The 21923-nt window shown below is 46.4% G+C and overlaps 1 protein-coding gene across 1 annotated transcript in view; it reads right to left on the reverse strand.

Moving 5' to 3' along the window:
• Positions 1-21923, reverse strand: part of LOC144770862 (uncharacterized) — a 100048-nt gene that overhangs the window by 53826 nt on the left and 24299 nt on the right. Inside the window, exons 2-3 of the mRNA XM_078655641.1 lie at positions 13226-13318; positions 10537-10709 (exon numbers count right to left, since the gene is read on the reverse strand). Of these exons, the coding sequence (XP_078511767.1) occupies positions 10537-10709; positions 13226-13318 (266 nt within the window). The remainder of the gene's footprint in view (positions 1-10536; positions 10710-13225; positions 13319-21923) is intronic.

Genomic DNA, 21923 nt, shown 5'->3' on the forward strand with positions numbered 1-21923 from the left:
GCAAACAACTCGCTCGACCCATCCCAGTCCGAATTTCGAGCTAACCACAGCACCGAGACTGCCCTCATCGCAGCCACCGACGACATCAGGACGCTGATGGACAACAGGGAGATAACCGCTCTAATCCTCCTACACCTTTCAGCCGCCTTTGACACCGTCTGCCACTGCACCCTAATAACCCGCCTCTACAACACTGGTATCCAAGGAAAAGCCCTGGACTGGATAACCTCATTGCTCTCCAACAGAACCCAGAGAGTCCACCTCCTGCCGTTCCGCTCCGTGGCCACCAAGATCATCTGCGGCGTACCCCAAGGCTCCTCGCTCAGCCCAACCCGCTTCAATATCTACATGAGCCCCCTCGCCGCCATCACACGCAAACACAACCTCAACATCATCTCCTACGCCGTCAACACCCAGCTGATACTCTCCCTCACCAGAAACCCAGCCACCGCCAAAACCAACCTCCAGGAAGGAATGAAGGACGTCGCGGAATGGTTGAAGCTCTGTCGGCTGAAACTGAACTCAGACAGGACAGAAGTCCTCATCCTCGAACAATCCCATTGAAGCTTACAAGTTCCTGGACGATTGTAGGGAAGCTAGAGGAAATTTCGCCCGACCTGCAATTTTTTATGGTTACGGTGTTCTTATATGTGTTGTAAGATCTAGAATTTTTTGTAATTAAAATTAACTTACGCACGTTAGGCAGACTCTGGAAGTGACCTCCTTCCTCCCACACGTTCATCCCACAGTTGCTTAGACCCTTGCCGCTCTCCTGAGTGCGGGCCCGTCCTTGCGAGCGGACCCGCAATCTCTGGAGTTAGCGGTCTCGCTTTCCAACCTGGCGGGGCATAAGAACTGATGACGGCGTGACCGCGCTCCACTAATTGAAGCTTACAAGTTCACGGACAATTGTAGAGAAGCTAGAGGCAATTTCGCCCGACCTGCAATTTTTTATGGTTACGGTGTTTTTATATGTGTTGTAAGATCTAGAATCTTTTTAATTAAAATTAACTTACGCACTTTAGGCAGACTCTGGGGGTGACCTCCTTCCTCCCACACGTTCATCCCACAGTTGCTTAGCCCTTTGCCGCTCTCCTTAGTGTGGGCCCATCCGTGCGAGCGGACCCGCCATCTCTGGAGTTAGCAGTCTAGCTTTCCAACCTGGCGGAGCATAAGAACTTATGACTGCACGTACGCGCAGCGGACGTCCGCGCAGCGGACGTACGCAGCTGGCGCGCCGTTGGCGCGCCAAAGGCAAGCCCGTCTGCGCCCGTCCGCGCCAATGATGCGCCCAGCGCCAGGCATGCTGCCGCTCCCATTGGAACTCTTGGGAGGTACAGCGGGTGGGTCCACTATAAGATATATCGGAGCAGAGCTCCGAGACATAGGGGTCCAGGGCAAAGGTACTGGGATTATTAGACTCGAGGTAACAGCCACTCCGACTATAGATTTTGTAAGTAGAGACCTGCTGTCATGTGGGCTTCTGAATGTAAGATCTCTGCCTAAACATGGTGTGGAAATTCAACTGCTGCTGGAGCACCATGGCCTGGAGATTTTGTTTTTAACGGAAACGTGGACTCGCCCAGACTGTGAGGTCGATTCTGGTGTGACCTGTCCTCCCGGTTATAAATTCTGTCAGAAGCCTAGACACAGTGGGAGAGGGGGGTATTGGGGTTATCTATAAGGACTCCTGGGATCTGGTCACCATCAATATCAATGAGATTGAAGGAATAGAACTTTTAGGATTTGCCATTAAAAATGTCCATGCGTATGTACTACCAGGGATTATATGCTATAGGCCCCCTGGGGTCTTCACAGGTCTGCAGCAGCAGCTACTATTAGAGTCCCTCACGAACATGGTTGCTGTTCATCAGAGAGTGGTTATATTAGGGGATTTTAACTTTTGGATGAATGGTCCCCTTAATTCAGTCTACCTTAATGTTCTCCAGTCGTGCGAGGGCCTTGGCCTTTTTTAGCAGGTGACTGAAGTAACCCATAAGGGAGGCCATACACTTGATTTGATTTTCTCTGAAGAGCATCTTCTTACTATCATAGAACTCTTACCTTTGGTTTGGTCGGACCATTTTTTAATTAAATTTGCAGTGGACATGGTCAAAAAGAACCTTCGAATGAGTGGGGTTAGTAAGAATTATGTTGGTCGTGACTGGAAGGGGCTCTTACACAAGCGAGGCTCAGTCCCGCTGTTCGCAGTAGACAACTGTTTTTTAGCTACCAATCCAGTAGGCAAGAACTATTCCACTTTCTACGAAAAGATCATGGCAGATTTGGATTTGGTGGCCCCGATGAAAAAGCACAGAACCAGAGGTAGGCCCTCGGAGCCTTGGTTCAATGACATTTTAAAAACCATGAAATTGGATTGTAAGCAGGCAGAGAAAAAATGGAGAAGGGACTACGCTGATTTGGATAAACAAATATGGAAATCCAAGATCGTGTGTTATAAAAAGGAGATAATCAGGGTTAAGGCAGAACACTTTTCAAATATGATCCTTAATGCCCCTAATGCTTCTAAAAGTATTTTTAATATTCTGAAGAATCTTACCAACCCGGAATGTACAAAAAAGCAGATACCTCCCTCCCAGGAATTGTGTAACAACCTAGCTAACTTTTTTCATCTTAAGATCACAGCTATTATTGATGAGTTAGGGGAGGAGATTGAGCATCTGATGTCTGTCACCTCTGACTCTGTGGGTAATGGCAATATGGACAAAGAGGTAAAGAACACTCTTATCGACCATCTAGATACTAATAATGATAATGCCTTAACCAGGTTTGGGCCTCTGACCATGAAGGAATTCTGTAAAATAGCAAAGGGCATTTCATCTGGTTCCCCTCTAGATTCCGTCCCTTCTAAAATCTCGAAGATCTTTGAGACAGAGCTGTTTCCTACGCTTAGGCAAATTTGTAATCAGTCCCTTAACAGCGGTGTAGTGCCGCTGCAGTGGAAACAAGCTTTGGTAACCCCCTGCCTAAAAACTATTGCGATGGTCCATCTCCCTGCAGGGGATGGACTTCACTGTAGAGCATCGCCCTGGTCAAGACCACGCCAACGCGGACGGCCTGTCCCGCTTTTTCCGCCTCGACGAGGAAAGTCCCCAAGAGGATGGGTGACTCTCCCCGCCTTCAGCTGGGGGGGACGCATGTTGGACAGGCCCCATGAAGGGCTCGCTCCCTCCCCGCATGACAGGGCCCTGGTACCGGCCTTCCAGGTACTACCCGCAGAAGCAACCCCCAACCCGTCCCCCATGGGACGTCTGCTCCTGGGAATCCCTGTGTCCCTGGCCTGGGCCACCGTCAGCACCCTTGCCCGGGCCAGCCGCCATCTTAGACACTGCGCCACGAGGCCGCGTGGCCTCAGCTCGACCCCAACCCCGGGCCTGGCCAGGTCCCGACATCCCGGCACCACCCTCCACCCAGGAGGTGAACGGACCACTTGGCAGGTCAATGGGAGTAAGAGGTGTCGATGGCTCTCTCCCGCCAGGTGCCGATCACCCCCAGCCTCCCCGGGCGCTGGCTCCACCCCCCTGCTGGGTGTCTGGACTCCCTCATCCCGGACCTACCGACCTCCAAGAGCGAGGGTCCGGACATCAAAGAGTGCCAGACCTATAACTGAGGCAGCCCCAGAACAGGAAGGCAGTTGTATCCTGGAGTCGAGAGACACCGCGACAAACTCATCCTTGACGGACTGCTGGCGCTGCCGCAGCCCTGCCTTGTGAACTATTGTCCTGCCTGCTGGCGCTGCCGCGGCCTTCTGCAACCTTCATCCTCGTGGGACCTGCTGGCGCTGCCGCGGCCCGTTGTCACCTTCATCCTCGTGGGACCTGCTGGCGCTGCCGCGGCCCGTTGCAACCTTCATCCTCGTGGGACCTGCTGGCGCTGCCGCGGCCCGTTGTCACCTTCATCCTCGTGGGACCTGCTGGCGCTGCCGCGGCCCGTTGCAACCTTCATCCTCGTGGGACCTGCTGGCGCTGCCGCGGCCCGTTGTAACCTTCATCCTCGTTGGGACCTGCTGGCGCTGCCGCGGCCCGTTGCCACCTACGACCTCTTCGGGACCTGCTGGCGCTGCCGCGGTCTGACCCGTCCGAACACCGAGCTCGAGGATTGTGAGCTATCACCGTTCCACCGCCGTACCTACGGGTACCAAGACTGTCCCGCTACCCCCTTCCCTAATAGAGACTAGAATTGAGAGGATCATCGTGTCCTGATCTCATTGTATCGTACTACCTTACTTCAAGAGCTGCCTATAAAAGGTGTTAATCTGATCTCCGTGTGGTGTCCATCTGTGGGGGGGAAGTTACTTGTCTGTACGATCGCTGGGGACGGCCCTCACCGGAGGCCTCTCCCCTTGTGCTCGGCCGACCCTCCAGGTCCCCGTCTAACAGTGATGGATGAACTTCGGTCGCGGGCAGACAGGAATCAGGCAGCGGTTCTTATCCTGCTTGACCTGTCTGCCGCGTTCGACACGGTTAACCACGGAATTCTACTGAGCAGGCTGGAGAAGGTGGGTGTGAAGGGTCGCGCCTTGCAATCGTTCCACTCTTTTCTTACGGGTCGAACGCAGGCGGTGTCTCTTCCTCCATATCGGTCTGAACAGATTACCATCACTCATGGGGTACCTCAGGGCTCGGCTATTAGCCCGATACTCTTCAACATTTATATGAAACCTTCGATTGCGGTCGTTAAAGAGAATAGGATTAACATCACAAACTATGCCGACGACATGCAGCTCATCTTCTCACTGAAGGGTGAGCAATCTACCTCTATTGAGGAGTTTCACTGTTGCTTGCGTAACGCGGCCCAGTGGCTGAAAGGTAATTCATTACAATTCAATGCTGGTGAGACGGAGATTCTCTTCTGCTCTGTTGATAGAATTCCCTCAGCGCTGCCTAGTAACTTTTGGCCTAGTGAAATGTCAAATGCAGTGAGACCAGTGGAGAAGGTTTGCAACTTGGGCATTATGTTTAACAACAAGTTGACCATGGAAGCTCAAGTCACTAGAATGGTAGGAAGTTGCTTGGCAATCATTAGATCGCTACGCAAAATTCTTCCTTTACTACCTCCTCAAGTGCGGGCACTAGTTGTACAGAGTACAGTCTTGAGCAGACTGGACTACTGCAACGCCCTTCTGCTTGAATCTTCCAAGTCCCTGTTGGACAGACTCTTGAGAATCCAGTCCACCGCAGCTAAACTTGCTCTGGGCTGGCCGAGGTGGTCCTCGTCCTCCAGGGCCCTTGCAGAACTCCACTGGCTGCCGGTGGGACAGAGAATTAAGTTTAAGTCTCTCTGTCTCGTGTTTAAAGCTCTGCACGGGATGGGCCCGGTCGTGCTACAGAAGAAATTTGAGTGGTATGTCCCAGCCAGAAACCTTCGCTCCGCCTCAGCTAGATTGGTTAAGGTAGCTAGGTTTAGGAAAGTCAGAACCGGTGGCAGAACTTTTACGGTTGCTGCGGCCAGACTATGGAATGGACTACCTTTAGAATTAAGACAGATTAGTGATCTTCTGCATTTTAGAAGAAGGTTAAAAACTCTGCTATTTCCTAAAGTTTAGCTGTTACACCTCCCTGTACTAGTTGCCAGTGCCTCTTTGTTGTCTGTCTTCTGCCGTGCACTTTGAGTTTCTCAGCGCCAGGATGCCGTCAGGTGATAGAGCGCTTTACAAATGAAATAAATAAATAAATAAATAATCCCCATCCGCCTGGGACGACTCCTGGTGGCCCTCAGCGCTGGGAACCGCACCGACACCCACGAACCATGCACGCAACCTGGGATTCATCCTGGACTCCTCCCTCACGATGACCAAACAAGTCAACGCCATCTCATCCTCATGCTTCAACACCCTGCGCATGCTCCGTAAGATCTTCCGGTGGATCCCCACCGAATCCAGAAAGACGGTCACCCAGGCCCTCGTCACCAGCCGACTGGACTACGGGAACGCCCTTTACGCAGGAACCACAGCCAAACTTCAGAAACGACTCCAGCACATACAGAACGCCTCCGCATGACTCATCCTCGACAACCCTCACCACAGCCACATATCTGCCCACCTGAGACACCTACACTGGCTCCCCGTCAGCAAGAGGATCACGTTCAGGCTCCTCACCCACACACACAAAGCACTCCACAACATGGGCCCCGAATACCTCAACAACCACCTCTCGTTCTACACTCCTACCCGCCAGCTCTGCTCCACCAGCCTCGCCCTCGCCACCATCCCACGGATTCGCAGAACAGCCACCGGAGGAAAATCGTTCTCCTACCTGGCCGCCAAGACATGGAACTCCCTCCGCGCACACCTACGACTGACCCAGGACCATCTCACAGTAGCGGCCCCCCCTCCCTTCAGCGCCTTGAGACCCTCGCGAGTAAGTAACGCGCTCTATAAATTTATTGATTTATTGATTGATTTCAAAGTCAGCTTCATCATTTATAAAGCCATCATGACCCGCACCCCCAGTTTCTTGCAGACAAGCTCAGAATCCCTGGGGTGTCTCGGCAAATCCACATCCAGACCATGATCTGACTAGAGGCTAAGAAGTAGAAAGAGAATACAAGACAGCAGCCTTTTCCATCTATGTACCCAAGATCTGGAGAAACATCTCAGTATCCGTAAGTATGGCCCCAAAGCTACCCCAATTTGTTAAACAGTTGAAGGGACACCTCTTTAAAGAACAATATTTTGCAATGCATTGACAGTTTACTAACCAGCTACCTCCCTATCCATCTGTGACTGTATGTTTGCCCTTGGCTTTGTACAGCACTTCACTGGCTAGATGGCTTGGTTCAGCTTACACATATGCAGCATACGTATGTGAATACAGACGACGGTTCAGTAGTCTGCTGTCCTCTGCATGTCACCATTCCTGCATTTACAGCCATCCAAATGGAGTAGCAAATAGCTACCCCTTCATCAACATTAATTAGGCAGGTTGTTTTGCGATAATCTGTGAATGTGCAATCTGAGATGTGACCTCTGTAGAGAGATCACATCGAACACTGCATGCCTGCACACAGCGGTGTGCAAACAGATATCGACACATTGTGCCAAATGTTCCCGGGGCAAATTTTATCAAGAAACATAAGGTTGTCCTTTTTATTACACCAATGTATTAAATGTAATGAAATCTGGACGTTGCTCTTGCCAGCTTGCCCAAAAAACCGGCATCCAGGGGCTTGAAGAAGACCTTGAGAAGTTCTTGGTCATGGTGGCCTTCTGCATAGATCTAGGACATACATTTTCTCATCGGTGTCTACAGGTTTGAACATTTCTAGATTCTGGATACAGCTTATTGGGCGTACCTGAACAAATATTGCAACTCTGTAACAATACTGTTCTTCTCAGAAGCACATGTAGCCTCTCTTTGAATCAGACCATCAGCGGCCGCTAAAGACCAAATCAATAATACACCGAAGCACAGATTTACTAGAGTTCACCTATTGTAAGGCAGCAAGGAAAGTTTCTGTGCTGCATTGCATGACCTAGAGAGAGCAGAACTGCACCATATCTACAAAGAGCTGGTGCAGCCCCGGTCTCTCCATGCACTGGCGTACTTTGTGCAAACATGCACCAACACGGGTACCCTACCGCCTTGGTGAAAGGATATCTGCATTAATAATAATAAATAATAATAAAGGAGCTAGTAAAGCGCCTGGTCACACTAGCTAGTGTGTCCCCGCACTGCTGCCCTAGACGTTTAAGGTAGACCTAACATTGAACAGGCTGAATTAGTGGCTCTATATCTGAAAGAGCCATGTCTTAAATTTTTTCCGGAAAAGGTTTTCAGATTGTTCCAACCGGAGATCCTAGGGAAGAGCGTTCCACTGTTTAGCGGCCAGGTAGCGAAAATATCGACCCCCCATACTCATTCTTTTGAATACTGGGATTTGAACCTGTCCCAACCCCCAGGATCGTAAGGTCCTGGTCGGGGTGTAGGGGGACAGTACGTTTTGTAGGTAATTCGGACCCTTTCCCAGCAGGATCCGTTAAATGATGCATAGAGCCTTAAAGAGAATTCTCTCCTTTACCGGGAGCCAGTGTATAGTGGCTCGGGCATTCTTGGAAGAGGCTCTTCTAGGGATCATTAGGACTAGGCGGGCTGCCGCGTTCTGAATACAATGTAGTCTCCGAGCGCTCTTGCTACTGGCTCCTATGTACAGCACATTCCCATAGTCCAAGCAGGAGGTTACCAGTGCGTGGACTAAAGTTTTCCTAGCAGCTACAGGGAGCACATCAAGGGTCTTCCGAAGGCCTTTCATTATTCCGAAACACTACCCAGCCACCGTCCTGGTGTGGTGGTCAAAAGAGAGCTTAGAGTCTAACCACATCCTCAGGTTCTTTACCTGATTATTAGGAGAGTCTGCGGTCACCACTTCGGTGACCATATCGAGGGAGCATTACCCACAATCAGGACCTCGGTCTTACCACCGTTCAACTTTAGGCAGTTGTTTGACATCCAGACTGCCAGCTCTTGCACGCATGTGGAGAAATTGGTGGCTGCCTCTTCATGAGATTGGGATAAAGATACTACTAGTTGCGTGTCATCCGCGTACGACACTACACTAAAGCCGTACTTCTCAATGATGCCTGGCAAAGGGGCCATATAAAGATTAAAAAGAGTAGGACTCAGTATAGAGCCCTGAGGAACCCCTTGAGCCATCCTGATGTTCTTAAAGTAGTACGGCCCTTGGGACACATGGAAGCTCCTGTCCAGTAGGAAAGATCTTAACCATTTCAGGGCCAGATTAGTCAGTCCTCTTTCCTTGAGGCGCTGAAGGAGTATTGGATGGGCGACGGTGTCAAATGCAGCGCTGAGATCCAACAGAACCAATGCCACCGTCTGTCCTTCATCTACTTGTATGCGGATGAGTTGTGCCAGGTCTGCGTTAAAAAAGTAATGCAGTAACGTTGTCCATCTGGGCCAGTGTTTCTTAATTCATACCTGCAGTACAGGTGGGTGCAAATCATCCTATCTCTCAAGCACTCTCTGACATCCACAAATTCAACCCATATGTTTGAAAAACTCCAGTGGTGCCCATTTCTTGTTAGGCCAGTCACAGGACTGTTGACATTAAAGAAGGTCATCATCATCATCATCAGAAAAACGTTATTTTGGCCAAAGATGGCCGTAAAAGCACAGATAACCAAAGACTACATTGCTCTTAGCTCAAAACAGAACAACAAAAAACGACATTGCATTCGGTTCATTGTCCTAACCATTGCACTGGGAGAGACACCAACTAGCACGATAGAGATATAATTTACAATCATAATCCATTGTCATCTCAATTATCCTTTTTGCTCACCTCACAGCTCCAAGTTATTGTTTAAGTGAAACAATCATAAAGTGCTTGTGCATCATACAGGCTATCTAGGAAATCATAAAGTGCTTGTGCATCATACAGGCAATCTTAGGGATTGTTACATTATCTGGGGAATTGGTTTCATTAGAAAGCCTGTGTGTAAGCGGGGGGTTAGCCAAGGCCTTCGTCTAACAACAGTAGACATCCATACAAAGGAGAATAACCAATAACTTATTTGAGCATTATGGTTGAAAAAGGTTTTCTTAAAACGGTTCTAAAGTGACTACGACTGTATTATAAACAATTTGAAGACAGGGCGCATTGTAGAAAATATAATAAAATGGACTGTCCCGAGCTAGGAAGTCATCTTTAAGGTGGCACTACAAATGCACCACATTGAGAATAAAAGGCGTGAGACAGAAAACACAATAGGTGGGTGGGTGTCATATTTCAATAGCCTGTATGCCTCTCTGCGATGTCTAAATCCCAGATTTCTGCATATCTGGCGGAGCCAGCGGCCCTTGCCTTTTTATATCCTTGGCAGATGAAAATTACATCAATATCTGTCTCTCCTATGTTACTGCAAGCTGGGCAACCCCGATCAGATGAGTCCGCCCACTTACTGGTAAATGCACGCAATGGAAGCTCCCCATGTCTGAACTGTAGGTATAGTTTCTTGGACAAGAGTGGCTGAATGTCATCCAGAGCCGATTCTAGTCTGTAATGGTCACCAGGTTAGAGTCAGTTCTGAATGTCAGGTTTGGAGAACAAACATGAATACACCAAGGTTTGAAGACCTACAGTTCCATGTTTATTAACCTCACCTTTACGAGGGTTTAGGTGACTTCTCTTAGAAAACACTATCTAAGGTGTGGGGTGCCTGGGATAAACTGCTTTAAAGTAAAAGAACATGAGTGAGTTTGCAGGATGACATGCGAGGGACCCTTCCTGGCTGATTCACCTCAAGTCACAGGAATGCATCAAAAGAGATAACTGGCAAAATGTACTTATGGCCGATTATTCCATCCTAGAGGATCCCTAATCTACTTGATCATTGAATTTGATAATATGCTGGATCGCGGACAATAAGAGACAAGAAACCCAACAAAGTAATGGGACTTATAGCAGCACACTCAATGCAGAGACCAGCCACACTTCAAAGTAAGCGTGACATCCACATTAAATGAATGCACACAGTGTGACTGCGCTGTTGCAGCTCACCATTTTCAACTCATCATGGAGCACTGCAAGGCGACCGCCATTCTCCACACACAACCGTGAAGACATGTCCCAAGACGTTTCCAACTGGTTCCAAAAGTATTTGTTCATAGAAGGCATCCAGTCATCGCAGCATTTGGGGATTTGGCTCGGACTTGAAGGTGGAGTGTGGCAAACTACAAATACAGAGATAGAGTAATATTTGTTAATAGTAAAATGACATTGAAGTACAAAAAAATCATTTTCCGAAAGCGGCAAAGAAATCTGTTTGGGATTGATAAAACATTAAGTTACGAAAACAATTCAACATTCTGAGATGGTACTCCATATAAGCGGAGAGGCTGCAAATGGCGGTTCTAATTGGGCTAGAAGGTTTGTGTATTCTACAATCATCAATCTGAATTTCACTGATTTTGCAGCAGAGCGTCCGGCTTAGTGACACCCTCCTCCCCTCCCCGACTGAGATAAGTGAGATAGTCCTTATGTCATGCAATTGCATCAGCACAAGTATGAGGCACTTCATGTGACTAGATGTTTGAATCTCCAGGAAGAATAAACTCTTTAAGGGTGCTGGGTGAGAATCAAGCTATCCTCTGGCAAAGTGTGGACACACTGTTTGGGAAGAAAGTCAACAGCATCAAATCTGAAATCTGGGCTCATATCTGCACGGATGTATGACATTACAACGCATGCTTTTACCACGCATGCTTTTACATCGCAGTTTTTACAACGCATACCATTACAACGCATAGCGCTTTGGGGTGCTGGATAGTGAATAGTTTAATTTACTATTCCATCTCAGTCCCCGTGGATAGTAGGGAAGGTGTTGGATAGTAAATTAAATCTATTCCCTATCCTAGAGCGCCCCCCAGCGCAATGAGTTGTAATGGTTTGAGTTGTAAAAGTTGCGATGTAAAAGCACTGCGTGGTAAAAGTTGCGTTGTAAAGGATGTTTCCCTATCTGCACATATATCACTCTCATGCAAGTTAACGAAAGGCAGGGAAGTGGAATACTGTGTTGGGGCCAGTGCCTAAACCATCAGCAGTTGACAGATCATAGCACGATGAAATGAAACTTGTCAGACACCCAGGTGGCAACTTTATGACAATTCAGACATGGCAAGGGAAACCTTTTTGCAATAACTGCATGTTCTCTTCTTCTTCTTCTGATTGTAGGGGTATTCCTCCATGGGTGCCTTAGCTACTCATGCTCAGACTACCACTCACTTCACCACTAAATGCAGGAAGGACAGCTTTTACAAAGGACCCTACTCAAGATAAGTGGGGCCTGACTTCCTCTTTCTTCCATCCTTTATTGACCTACCCCTAAATGAGCATCACTGGAAGAGTACCCAAGAGGATTTTCTAATGATTCTTACTAGGCAAGAGGGTTGTATGAGGCTTACTGACCACCTCTGGAAAATCCCCAGTGATGTATGAAAGGGACACCATTTGGGCCATTTCACTGTCCGCCCTTGCATCGGTCCTACAAGCTCCAGTATATTTGATCGTTTGAGGCAACTTAGAGCTCACATCTGTATTTTTGGCCCTCTTAGGTTGGTTGGGATCATTTTCATAAGTCCCTGTAATGTGGGTGATGGGACCCCCACCATCGACTGGTCACTGGTTATGAGCCGGAACAAGTCTCATCTCTGGGGAACTGGGGAAGAAAAGAGGTTTCCAAAACCTCACCTGAGAATACTTCATGTGAAGTTATTCATGCATTCAACAAGAAAGGGGACCACACACTGAAGGAAGGTCAAAGCTGGTACTAAAAGAGAATTGTAAGGAATCTTGAGAGCTATCAGCCGAGAAAAGTTAGGGATAAGTCATTCTCAGCAATCAGAATGCAGGTTGGGTAGAAAACATTAGATAATCTGACATTTCATCCAGCCAATAACTGGTGCAATGAAATCCAGGAAACTACAGAAGGTAGCTGTCAGACAAGATTTGCTAGACTATTGAAATAAGCACCAAATTGTCTGAGAAGGAAGCAAGGTATAGAAGCTGCCTCGATTAGCAAGACATAGGTGCATGAAGATACAAGTAGATAAAAAGTAAAGACATAGGTTACAAAACACAAACCATTAACACTCTGCTCTCTATCACATTATTTGTTGATACATTAATTAGGGTGGCACAGAATAAAGGGAGGGTAAAAACAAATTACCATACAATTTGACTTTATTGACCTACTTGGAGTCTGGATTATGGTTAAAGTGTAAGTGTAAAAACTCCACCAGAAAAGTACATTTTTCCTACAAATTGTGAATGGTAAAACAAGGCATTAGATAATTCTTCCAAACTATTCTATGAAATATAAATTTGTGAGCACCAAAAAAATGCACAATAATCAGTGAGCAATTTCTTCATCTTCAGATCACCTACACTCAATAATAGAGTTAGTACAAAGGTGAAAGTATAAAAGTTATAACACAAGAGATAAAGAAAAATAGAATAGTGTCTACAACACGCGAGGGACTCATTCCTCCCATCACCATAGTTAGAATGTAGATGTATAAACTACAGTAATACATAAAGAATATGAAAGTGTTAAAAGTGTATCAGAAGAAAATAAAATATAAACTTTGGAGGTTTTGAGGAAAATGCCCGTATATGGACAACTTAAGATCCCTCCATGACAAATATATGAACCTGCCTAAGCAGGTGGGGGATCTTCTCTGACACTTACAAAGACAAACGAACAGGAGAGTAAATCCGGTGACAGAAAGTCCAAAGAAAAGAAATGTTGTCATTCTCCAGGAGAAGGCTGTGTTCCAGAAAGCTGAAAAAATGAGAAGAGACAGACAGTCAGGCATGTTTGGTCGGTAACCGGTAGCAAGAAAGGTCTCCAGACACTTGTCAAGGCTGCTATTTGTAGTTTTTCATGGGGTTACAATCTCAAAAAGAAACACTGTAGATAATGTAGTCATACTCTTCCGTTTACTAATCCAATAGCCATACCTTGACCATATTTTATTCAATATATCAAATATAAAAGACGAAAGGCTGAGCCACCCACATTGGGGTTCAACTCTGTAACCACCAGGTTAGAGACATTTCTCAGCATTAATACCACAAGGTTGAGGCATTTAGGTAGAACCCAGAAGCAGACCCAAGCATGCACTGTAACTTGATTAGACATCTTTGACATTATATTTTTTATGTTTGTCAAGAAATCAAAAATATCTTGCAGATTATATGGTCTTTTGGTATTTAGTTTAGATCTTGGGTACCCACAAACATTTTCCTAGGGGTTAAAAAGTATGGTTCGGTGGTGTGATTCAGGGTGGAACTGATGCCAGCAGAGTAGGGGTAAGGGGGGTAGAAGGTGGGTGTAGAGGAAGCGGATCATATACATGTTGCACACAGAGATTTGTGGAGTTATTTTGAGGGATTCATTCCACACTTCCCTCTAATTTAAGTACCTACTGTCTATAAAAGTCATAGATTTAACAATACTCTGTTATTCTGTATGAGCTGCTATCCCTTTACTGCACCTTGCGGTAAGCCTTTTCTGCTTCCGATCACTGCATTTAGCGAGTCAAGAGTGCAACAATCTTACATTGGTTATTGAAATGTAATGAGATAGAGTTTAAGTTCCTCACAATCTCCTTATGCCTTTAGCCACTTATATGTAAATATTAGGTGTGCTAAGAAACATGCAATGTTATGGTAGCATGTGCTATGAAGAAAAATGACAAAGACTCCCCAACAAGGTGGACAGGTCACTGAGATGGGCAGACACAAACACCCAGCCTCCACTGCTAGACATGAGACTGTGTGAGAGGTTTAGCATTGTCGCTATGAGATGATATTTAACCCTGGTTTTACCACTTTACTGAAATATTGTGGTTGTGAAATCTGTATTTACTTTTCTGTCATACCTAGCTGTAGGCAAGCAAAAGGCATGGGAACTGGATGCCCACTTAGGCCTCAGGCGCTCTGATAGGCCCATAATCCTGCCTTTCAGTGTATTGTTGAATGTTTCGACTAGCCCATTTTGGGGGGGTAGTCAGATGTGGAGAACTTGGAGGTAACCCTACACCCAACCCACATGGCCTTCAAGAAGGCAGACATGATGTTGGTGCACCTGCCAGACACTAGCTCTTTGGAAAACCCCACTTAGGGAAATATTCCCAGCAGTGCCCTGGCCACACTGAGTGCAGTCACTGTTTTAAGGGGTATGCTTTTATGGTACCAGGTGGCGTGGTCCACCAAAACCAAAATTAACCTGTTCCCTTCTCAATCCGTTCCCCTCTCAAAGAGTGTTTCCAGCACGTGGACAGACTGGAGAGTGTAGCCCTACACTTCACTCCTAACTCGTCACTGACTTCACAAGTCACAGAGGACCTAAAGAATGCATCTGACTTGGTCCTCATCTGGGGCAAATAGAAGACAAGGAATAGACAGTCAAAGGTTTTGGCCTGCACCATTTGTCCTGCCAAGGGTTTGTCAGGAGCCAACTCCAGTCGGAGTGCCCTATAGTACTAGGGCATCGACAACACTTAGCTTGACACAGGATCAGGGACCTTAGGCTCACTATATAGGGGACCATTTTCCCAGTAGATGTGGTAATCTCCAAATCTAACATTGTTTACCTAGGCCTCAGCCTGCCACCATTGGCCCCCAAAAGTTGGGCACTCCCTCTGCACCTTGCAGAACTCTGCCTGAGATGGTTCTCCTGTAGTTTGCCATCCAAATAACTTAGGCTGGTATCCCAGGGTGACAACATGCGCCCTCATGGGTACTGTGGCCTCCTTCTCAGGGTCAGCCTCCTCCCTGGCTGTGGGAAGTTGCTGATTTTCCATGCCCCATTCCCTTTGCTGCCTAGGGACCTGGGCCACTGTTTCAGGCTCCAGGCCTTTCATACTCCTCTGTTGGGCTGCCATGCCAAGAAAGTGCTCAAGTGTGGAGAAAATGGAAAGAAATTCCATGAAGTAAAGTAAAAAAGGAATTTACAATTATTCATTTCTCTTTTCTCCACACTTGAGCACTTTCTTTGCACGTTCCTTTGGAGCAACCTCCCGCCCTTGTCTTTCTTAATTTCTGTCAGTAGATATTTACTGGTGGTTATTTATGATTAAATAAAAACCTTTGTGATTGTTGGACAAAAAGTTTGGTTGTTGCACTTTCGGTATATTCATTGCATTAAATGGTTGAGAGCTGATAAAGAGCATGCTCTAAAATTGTTTGGAATTATTATTCCAGGTCATTCCCCAGCAGGTTATCTACAGTCTTAGCTAGGCTCAAATCTCATCTCAGGAATGCTTAAAAGAATCTCAGCACTGGCAATCACTCTGGACCACATACCAGATGACTGTATGGTGCAAGGGTGCCTGCACTGGTGCTCGGCTGCTAAATTTAGCACCAGCGCAGGGAGAAACACAGGGTATTCTTGTAAATATGGTGCAGCCCTGTGTTTCAGAAGTGGCAGAGCGTGGCATTAAGCCAATAGGTTAACGCTCCGCTCCGTCACTTCTTTTGTGAATAAGTCCCTAGGGGCCAGATGTAGGTAGCCCTTTACCGGTCGGAATCGGCCGAAAATACTGATTTTCGGCCGTTTCCGACCGGTAAAGGGCTATGGAGATGTAGGGGCACAAAAAACGGACATATTCGGTAATTTTACCGAATCGGTAAAATTACAGAATCGGTAAATTTACCGATTCTGTAAAGTTTACCGATTCGGTAAAATTACCATTCGGTAAAATTACCGAATATGTATTTCGAGATGTAGGTAGCACTTCTAACAGTGCTACAGGGCCTTAAGAATTCTGTATTTACCATGCAATACAATTGCATGGTAAATTACGAATTCTTGTGTACATGCACATCTGTGCATGTACCCCTGTGCCATGTGGGCATGCCCTAAGGGCATGTATGTGTGCCACATGGCGCAAAAGCCAGTTACAGGGGTGCAACAGGGTGTCAAAGTGACACCCTGTCCCCCTTAGCAATTCGGTATTATTACCGATTCGGTAAATACCGAATCGGTATTTGCTATTGAATCCTATGGGCTTCAAGGCCCATAGGATTCAATAGCAAATACCGATTCGGTATTTACCGAATCGGTAAATACCGAATCTTACCGATTCGGTAAAATATACCGAATTTTTACCAACATCTCATTTACAGATTCATAAATACCGAATCGGTAAAATTCGGTATTTATGAATCGGTAAATGAGATTTACCTACATCTGGCCCTTAGTTTGTTATTGGGAAAGTGTGGGGGTAGCTACATACAATGGCAGTACGGGAAGGCAAGATGGTGATGAAGGATAGTGGCATCATGTCAGTATTTTTTAAGTGTATGAGGGGAGGGGTGAGTCCCGCCAAGCATGGTGGGAGATGGTGTCAAGATGCCAGGTGTTGTTTTTTTTTTATTTGGACAGGGGGTTGGACAATGGCCAAGGAGTAATGAGAGGCACAAGATAAATATTTTTAAAGTAGAGCAAGAGTTAGTGGGGCTGAAGAAGATGAGCCAGTATTAGGCCTAGCTAACCCATGTCTCCACTGCACATGTATAGCTGCTCTACGGCATCAAAGGGACTGAGGACAATAACTTTGGGAACAAGTCATGTGCAACAGAAGACTGGAGATGGGTAGGTGTAGATACCGTGTAGATATCCAACATGGGGCCGTATTACAGTTTACTGCGCCGGCGCTAATTGTTGCTTTGCGCCAGAGTATGTTTGTGTTTATGTGCATTTGTGCGCTTACAAAACCGTCCTCTCTGCACGGCAACCTCCGGATGGAACAAACTTCGGCACTCAGAATTACGCACGCATGCGTGAGCGCCATGCGTCGTTAAAACCACTCGCCTATCCTCCCATGGCTTTATGGGAGTTGCAGTTTTAGGTAGGCGCGAAATTTCTGGGCTAACTCAGGTGCGGATCCTGACAATGCCCCTGATGGCATTACAGAGGATCGGTCTGTATTGCGCCGTGATGTTGGCGCAGACTTTGAACTCTGTGTTTATATGCGTTTGCGTCTGTGCGCATATTGTATTAGCGCACAAATGCAGATAAACACAAACATACTCTGGCGCAAAGCAACAATTCGCCAGCACGAGACGGCAGGCCAAACACGTTCGTGCACACTTTACAGAGTGACCACTACTCCTTTCCAGCTCTGAGAGCAGAGGAGACCCCCCCACCACCACTAAGCCGCCTCACAGCTGCAGCAAGAAAAAAAAATTATAATAACATTGAGAAATTATAATTTTATTTTTCCTTTATTTACATTACTTCAAATCAGTGGGGCAACGCTCCTCCACCTGAGCGGAGGAGCCGCCACTATGTCTTTAGCTGTGAAAATCAGTAAAATGCAAATCATGGAGGCTACCTATAGGTCCCTAGTATGCAGTACAAAGTTTACCCAGGGCCTCTAAGTTAAATGTCGGTGGACTGTAGCACCCATTGTGCCGCTCACTACATTGACAGTGCATTTGTAGCCTGGTGATTGTGGTTTTAAACTACAAATTCAAGCTGTCAAAATAGCCCCTGTTGACAGGTTAAAACTTTCCTTTTAAATATGTTTAAGGCACAGGAAACTGCTGGGTTACATTATTGCACTTAATAACGTACGTTTCAGTTATGAAACAGCTAGAAAAGAAACATGTTTGTAATAGTTATTAATGATCCACTTTAATGGAAGTTGGATGTTTGATGAATATTAAGCTCTGGTACTTTTGGAATGTTACCTTTCCCTGTCTAAAACTCTGGAGGACGATTTGGATTTCAAAAGGTGTGAATGGGTGTGAAATGTCTTCCCGGAGCAAGCAATAGGCGACCTTAATGGGCAGAGATGACCCCTCTGAACTAGACACAATATGTAGGGTGGGCTGTGATCAACCTTTTTGACATTACAGTATCAAATCCTACTTGAATGTGAAATCCTGCTTGACAGTTCTGCTGGGGTTTTATACATTACACTTTGTCGTACTTCAAAAAAGGCCTACCCTGTCACAGGCAAATGTTAGCCGACACATGGGTATGGCCATTTTTGTCCCCCCCAGCTAGTGAGCCTTCAATCACAATGGGCCTCTTTTTCATATTTCAGGATTAAATACTGCTGAAGTGTCTAATCCTGCTTGACAGGTCAGCTGGGGTTTTACATAGAACACTCAGGGATCTCTTCAAGGGGCAAGAACAGGATAGCAAAATGATGCTTCTTTATCAACTGTCTGGTTGCTGGAAACTCCTGCTTTGTTCTACCAGACTTCTGTCTCTGGGTTACCTGGCGTTTAAGTGACTGCTCCAAACTGGGTTTTTTGTGTTAGATATGGGAGGACACCAGGAATACAATAGAACACTCCCAAAAGACACACTCAGCCCTCAGAGCCCTAGTTTAGTACAGGAGAAGGTTCTGCCATCGTCAAAATGCGCTATGTGGGCAGTGTTGGCCCCCTGGTCCTTAACCCCAGTTGGCTAGGGCATAACAGGAGTCATTCCACTCACTAGCTCATGCTAGGCTTAAACGTGGCTTCTCCATATAGCCACTTCAAAACACTTCTAGACCGGAGGAAGAGGACTGAATCTGCTGCCTGTGGCCTGAGAGGAGCCCTTAAAGAACTGGACCTGCTCTCTCTTAGCCAGGACACAGGACAAAGAAATAGACTTGAATGTTCACAATGCTCACATACCTGTTGGTGACTGGAGCTGCCTGAGCTGTGCAACAGTTGCTATCCCTGCCATCTCAGGCGGGTCTCCTCCTTCATATATCCCCGCACTGGCCGCTGTGAGCAAGAAGATCCTCACAGGCCTGGCTATGGGGCCAGGCTTTTGCAGTGACACAAGTCTTCTGCTGCAGTGGCTCTCCAGAATCAGTGCAGCTTACATAAGCTGCAGCCTCCATGCTGAATCTTCTTTAGAGTGCCGGGAGGTAGTTCAGTCTGCGGGCCAGTATGGGGCTTGCCACTTCAGCGACAATTCACTCTCCTTCTCATCAGCTGTGGTAGTACGAGTCCCTTGATCCATGGCAGGCTGCAATGGGAGGCAACTCTAGTCGATACTTATTTACAGCTCATCACAAACTACACCGAGAGACCAGGGGACCCATTCACAGCATTGGTCAACCCTTGATCACTTTCTCAAAATTAGCAGGTTCTTGTGGGTGCTTCTCATGCTGGAAGCGTGCCGGGTCTTTCTTCCTGGACAGTCTCTACTCATACATGGACAGGCACACTCCTCTTTCTCAGAAGGCAGGCAGATAGAGAGGCTTCTTGACTCTTAATTCAGATCCTCCGCTTTTCCAGGATTATGAGTTGACTTCCGATGGCGTCCCCTCACCTCTGAAAACTAGCTTCCAAACAGACACCTGTCCTGGTTACACTGCAGCTATCTGCATACTCTAAAGAGCACTCCCTTTCTTGATCATAAGGAACTTGATTGTGGAACAAAATGGGTTTGTTTGGATCCCACTTTAATGCATATTTTCCACACAGTGGATGTGGATTCTCTGTCTCAGACTTCAAAACCAGTTTGGGTTGGCTCCCTTTCACATTTCTTTTCCAGGAAGCTCTCAGGAAGCGTCTTTTGTGCAAAGTGATGGCTCACGTAGCACATAGCAGTGGGACTGGCATCAAACAGGACTACTCACGATAGGGTTGTAAAGAAGTGTGAGATCTCTGGAATTAGCTTTAATCAGTCTTCCTGAAATAGCAATCAGAGGCAGATAAAAGGACGGGTCCTGGCTAGAAACTTCCTCACTTTGAACAACAGTTAGGGCAGTCTTTCACTTCACCCATACATCCACAAATGGCAGTATGCAAGAAAAACTAATCGGCAGTACATTGTTAACAAAGTCTTCAAGGAATTTCTAATGACAAGTCAGTCTCTAAACTTCTCACTTACAAATCTGGGTATCTACCCTACAAATACAGTAAAGCAGTAACTACACAAACACTGTCCGGAGTGGCACTCCTTACCCTTAGTTTTCTGCAATATTGCAACCAGGGGCATACATCCCTCCGTCCTCAGTGTACTACTGCCATATGTTTCATGCACTTAAGATGTATGCACTGGACAGGCACAGGGGTGGGTCCTTATCAGTGCCTGGTTTTGACGCACCAGTGGAACTTAGAGAAGAACACCAGGGCCGCGTGATATTGATTCCAGCTCATGCCTCTTCAATCCACCACAATACACTCTGTGCACCTTTATCTCACCCTTGCGGGTCTTTTTCATCCCTGCTTCCTCCCTTTGACGTTTTTTTCTGTCTTTAGCTTCCTTCTTCTTTCCCCTTGTACTTTTTCTCTCTCTAGTTCTGGGTCAAAGTCTGACGTTGAAAAATATGTGCCAGTTTCCAAAAAAGCTTGCATGTGGGCCCCACCTGCAACCACTGGCTGAAAGTAAGCCATAAGTGCACCTTGCTCTTGCAGACACAGAAATAAAGAGTGTTGTCGCAATACAAATTCGCACAACCCACAACCAAGCAACATTTGAGAAGGGAACGGTGCAGCTGCATTGAATGTACAACTGTGAGAAGGGAACGGTGCACCTGCACTGAATGTACAACTGTGAGAAGGGAACGGTGCAGCTGCACTGAATGCGCACATTTGAGAAGGGAACGGTGCAGCTGCACTAAATGTGCACATTTGAGATGGGAACGGTGCAGCTCCACTAAATGTACACATCCGAGAAGGGAACAGTGCCGCTGCACTAAATGTAAACTTCTGAGAAGGGTTAACAAAAAAGATTTACCTCAGCACTCTTCAAGTTTTTGTGTCACTATTGTTAAATAGTGTAGCTAATTTATAATATACCAATGTGACAGCTCACAGGAAAGTAGTCAAAGCCTACGCCAACTAGATGAAGTAGGATATACATATATTGTAGTGACAGAGCATATAATTATTAGAAGGACAAATATTGGAAGCTCCCTTCCACTAGCTACTCTTTTCTAGTGACTATCTTATTCTTTGGAGATAGTTATTAATCGCATGGTTCCCTAATTTCGCTACGCAAATAATGGGTGCCTTTTTAAGTCTTGGCCTGGCGTTAGCAGTGCATGTACTGCTCTCGCCATGCTGTGGGCCTTTGGGAATAAATACTATTCCTTTATAATAGTATAATATATAATATAATAATATATATATATATATAAATATATATATATAAAATATATAATATATAATATAATAATATAATAAATACATGTGCATGCGGTGGGACAGAAAGGACAGAAGATGAGCACACGCAGACTGGAGGCTTCACAGGGGACGTGACACTAAGCACTTTTTTGAGGGACTTTTTTTTGGGCAGAAATCACGGCGTTTCTTGTTTTCAATGCATCGAACATTTAGAATTGTCGTCAAGCAGTCATTCTGGCTTTTGGCCTCTGGGTGGCGCCAAAACATTCTTTGCAGACATTCACATGCTGTAAGTA

The sequence above is a fragment of the Lissotriton helveticus genome, chromosome 7 (assembly GCF_964261635.1).
Source record: "Lissotriton helveticus chromosome 7, aLisHel1.1, whole genome shotgun sequence".
Classification (NCBI taxonomy): Eukaryota; Metazoa; Chordata; class Amphibia; order Caudata; family Salamandridae; genus Lissotriton; species Lissotriton helveticus.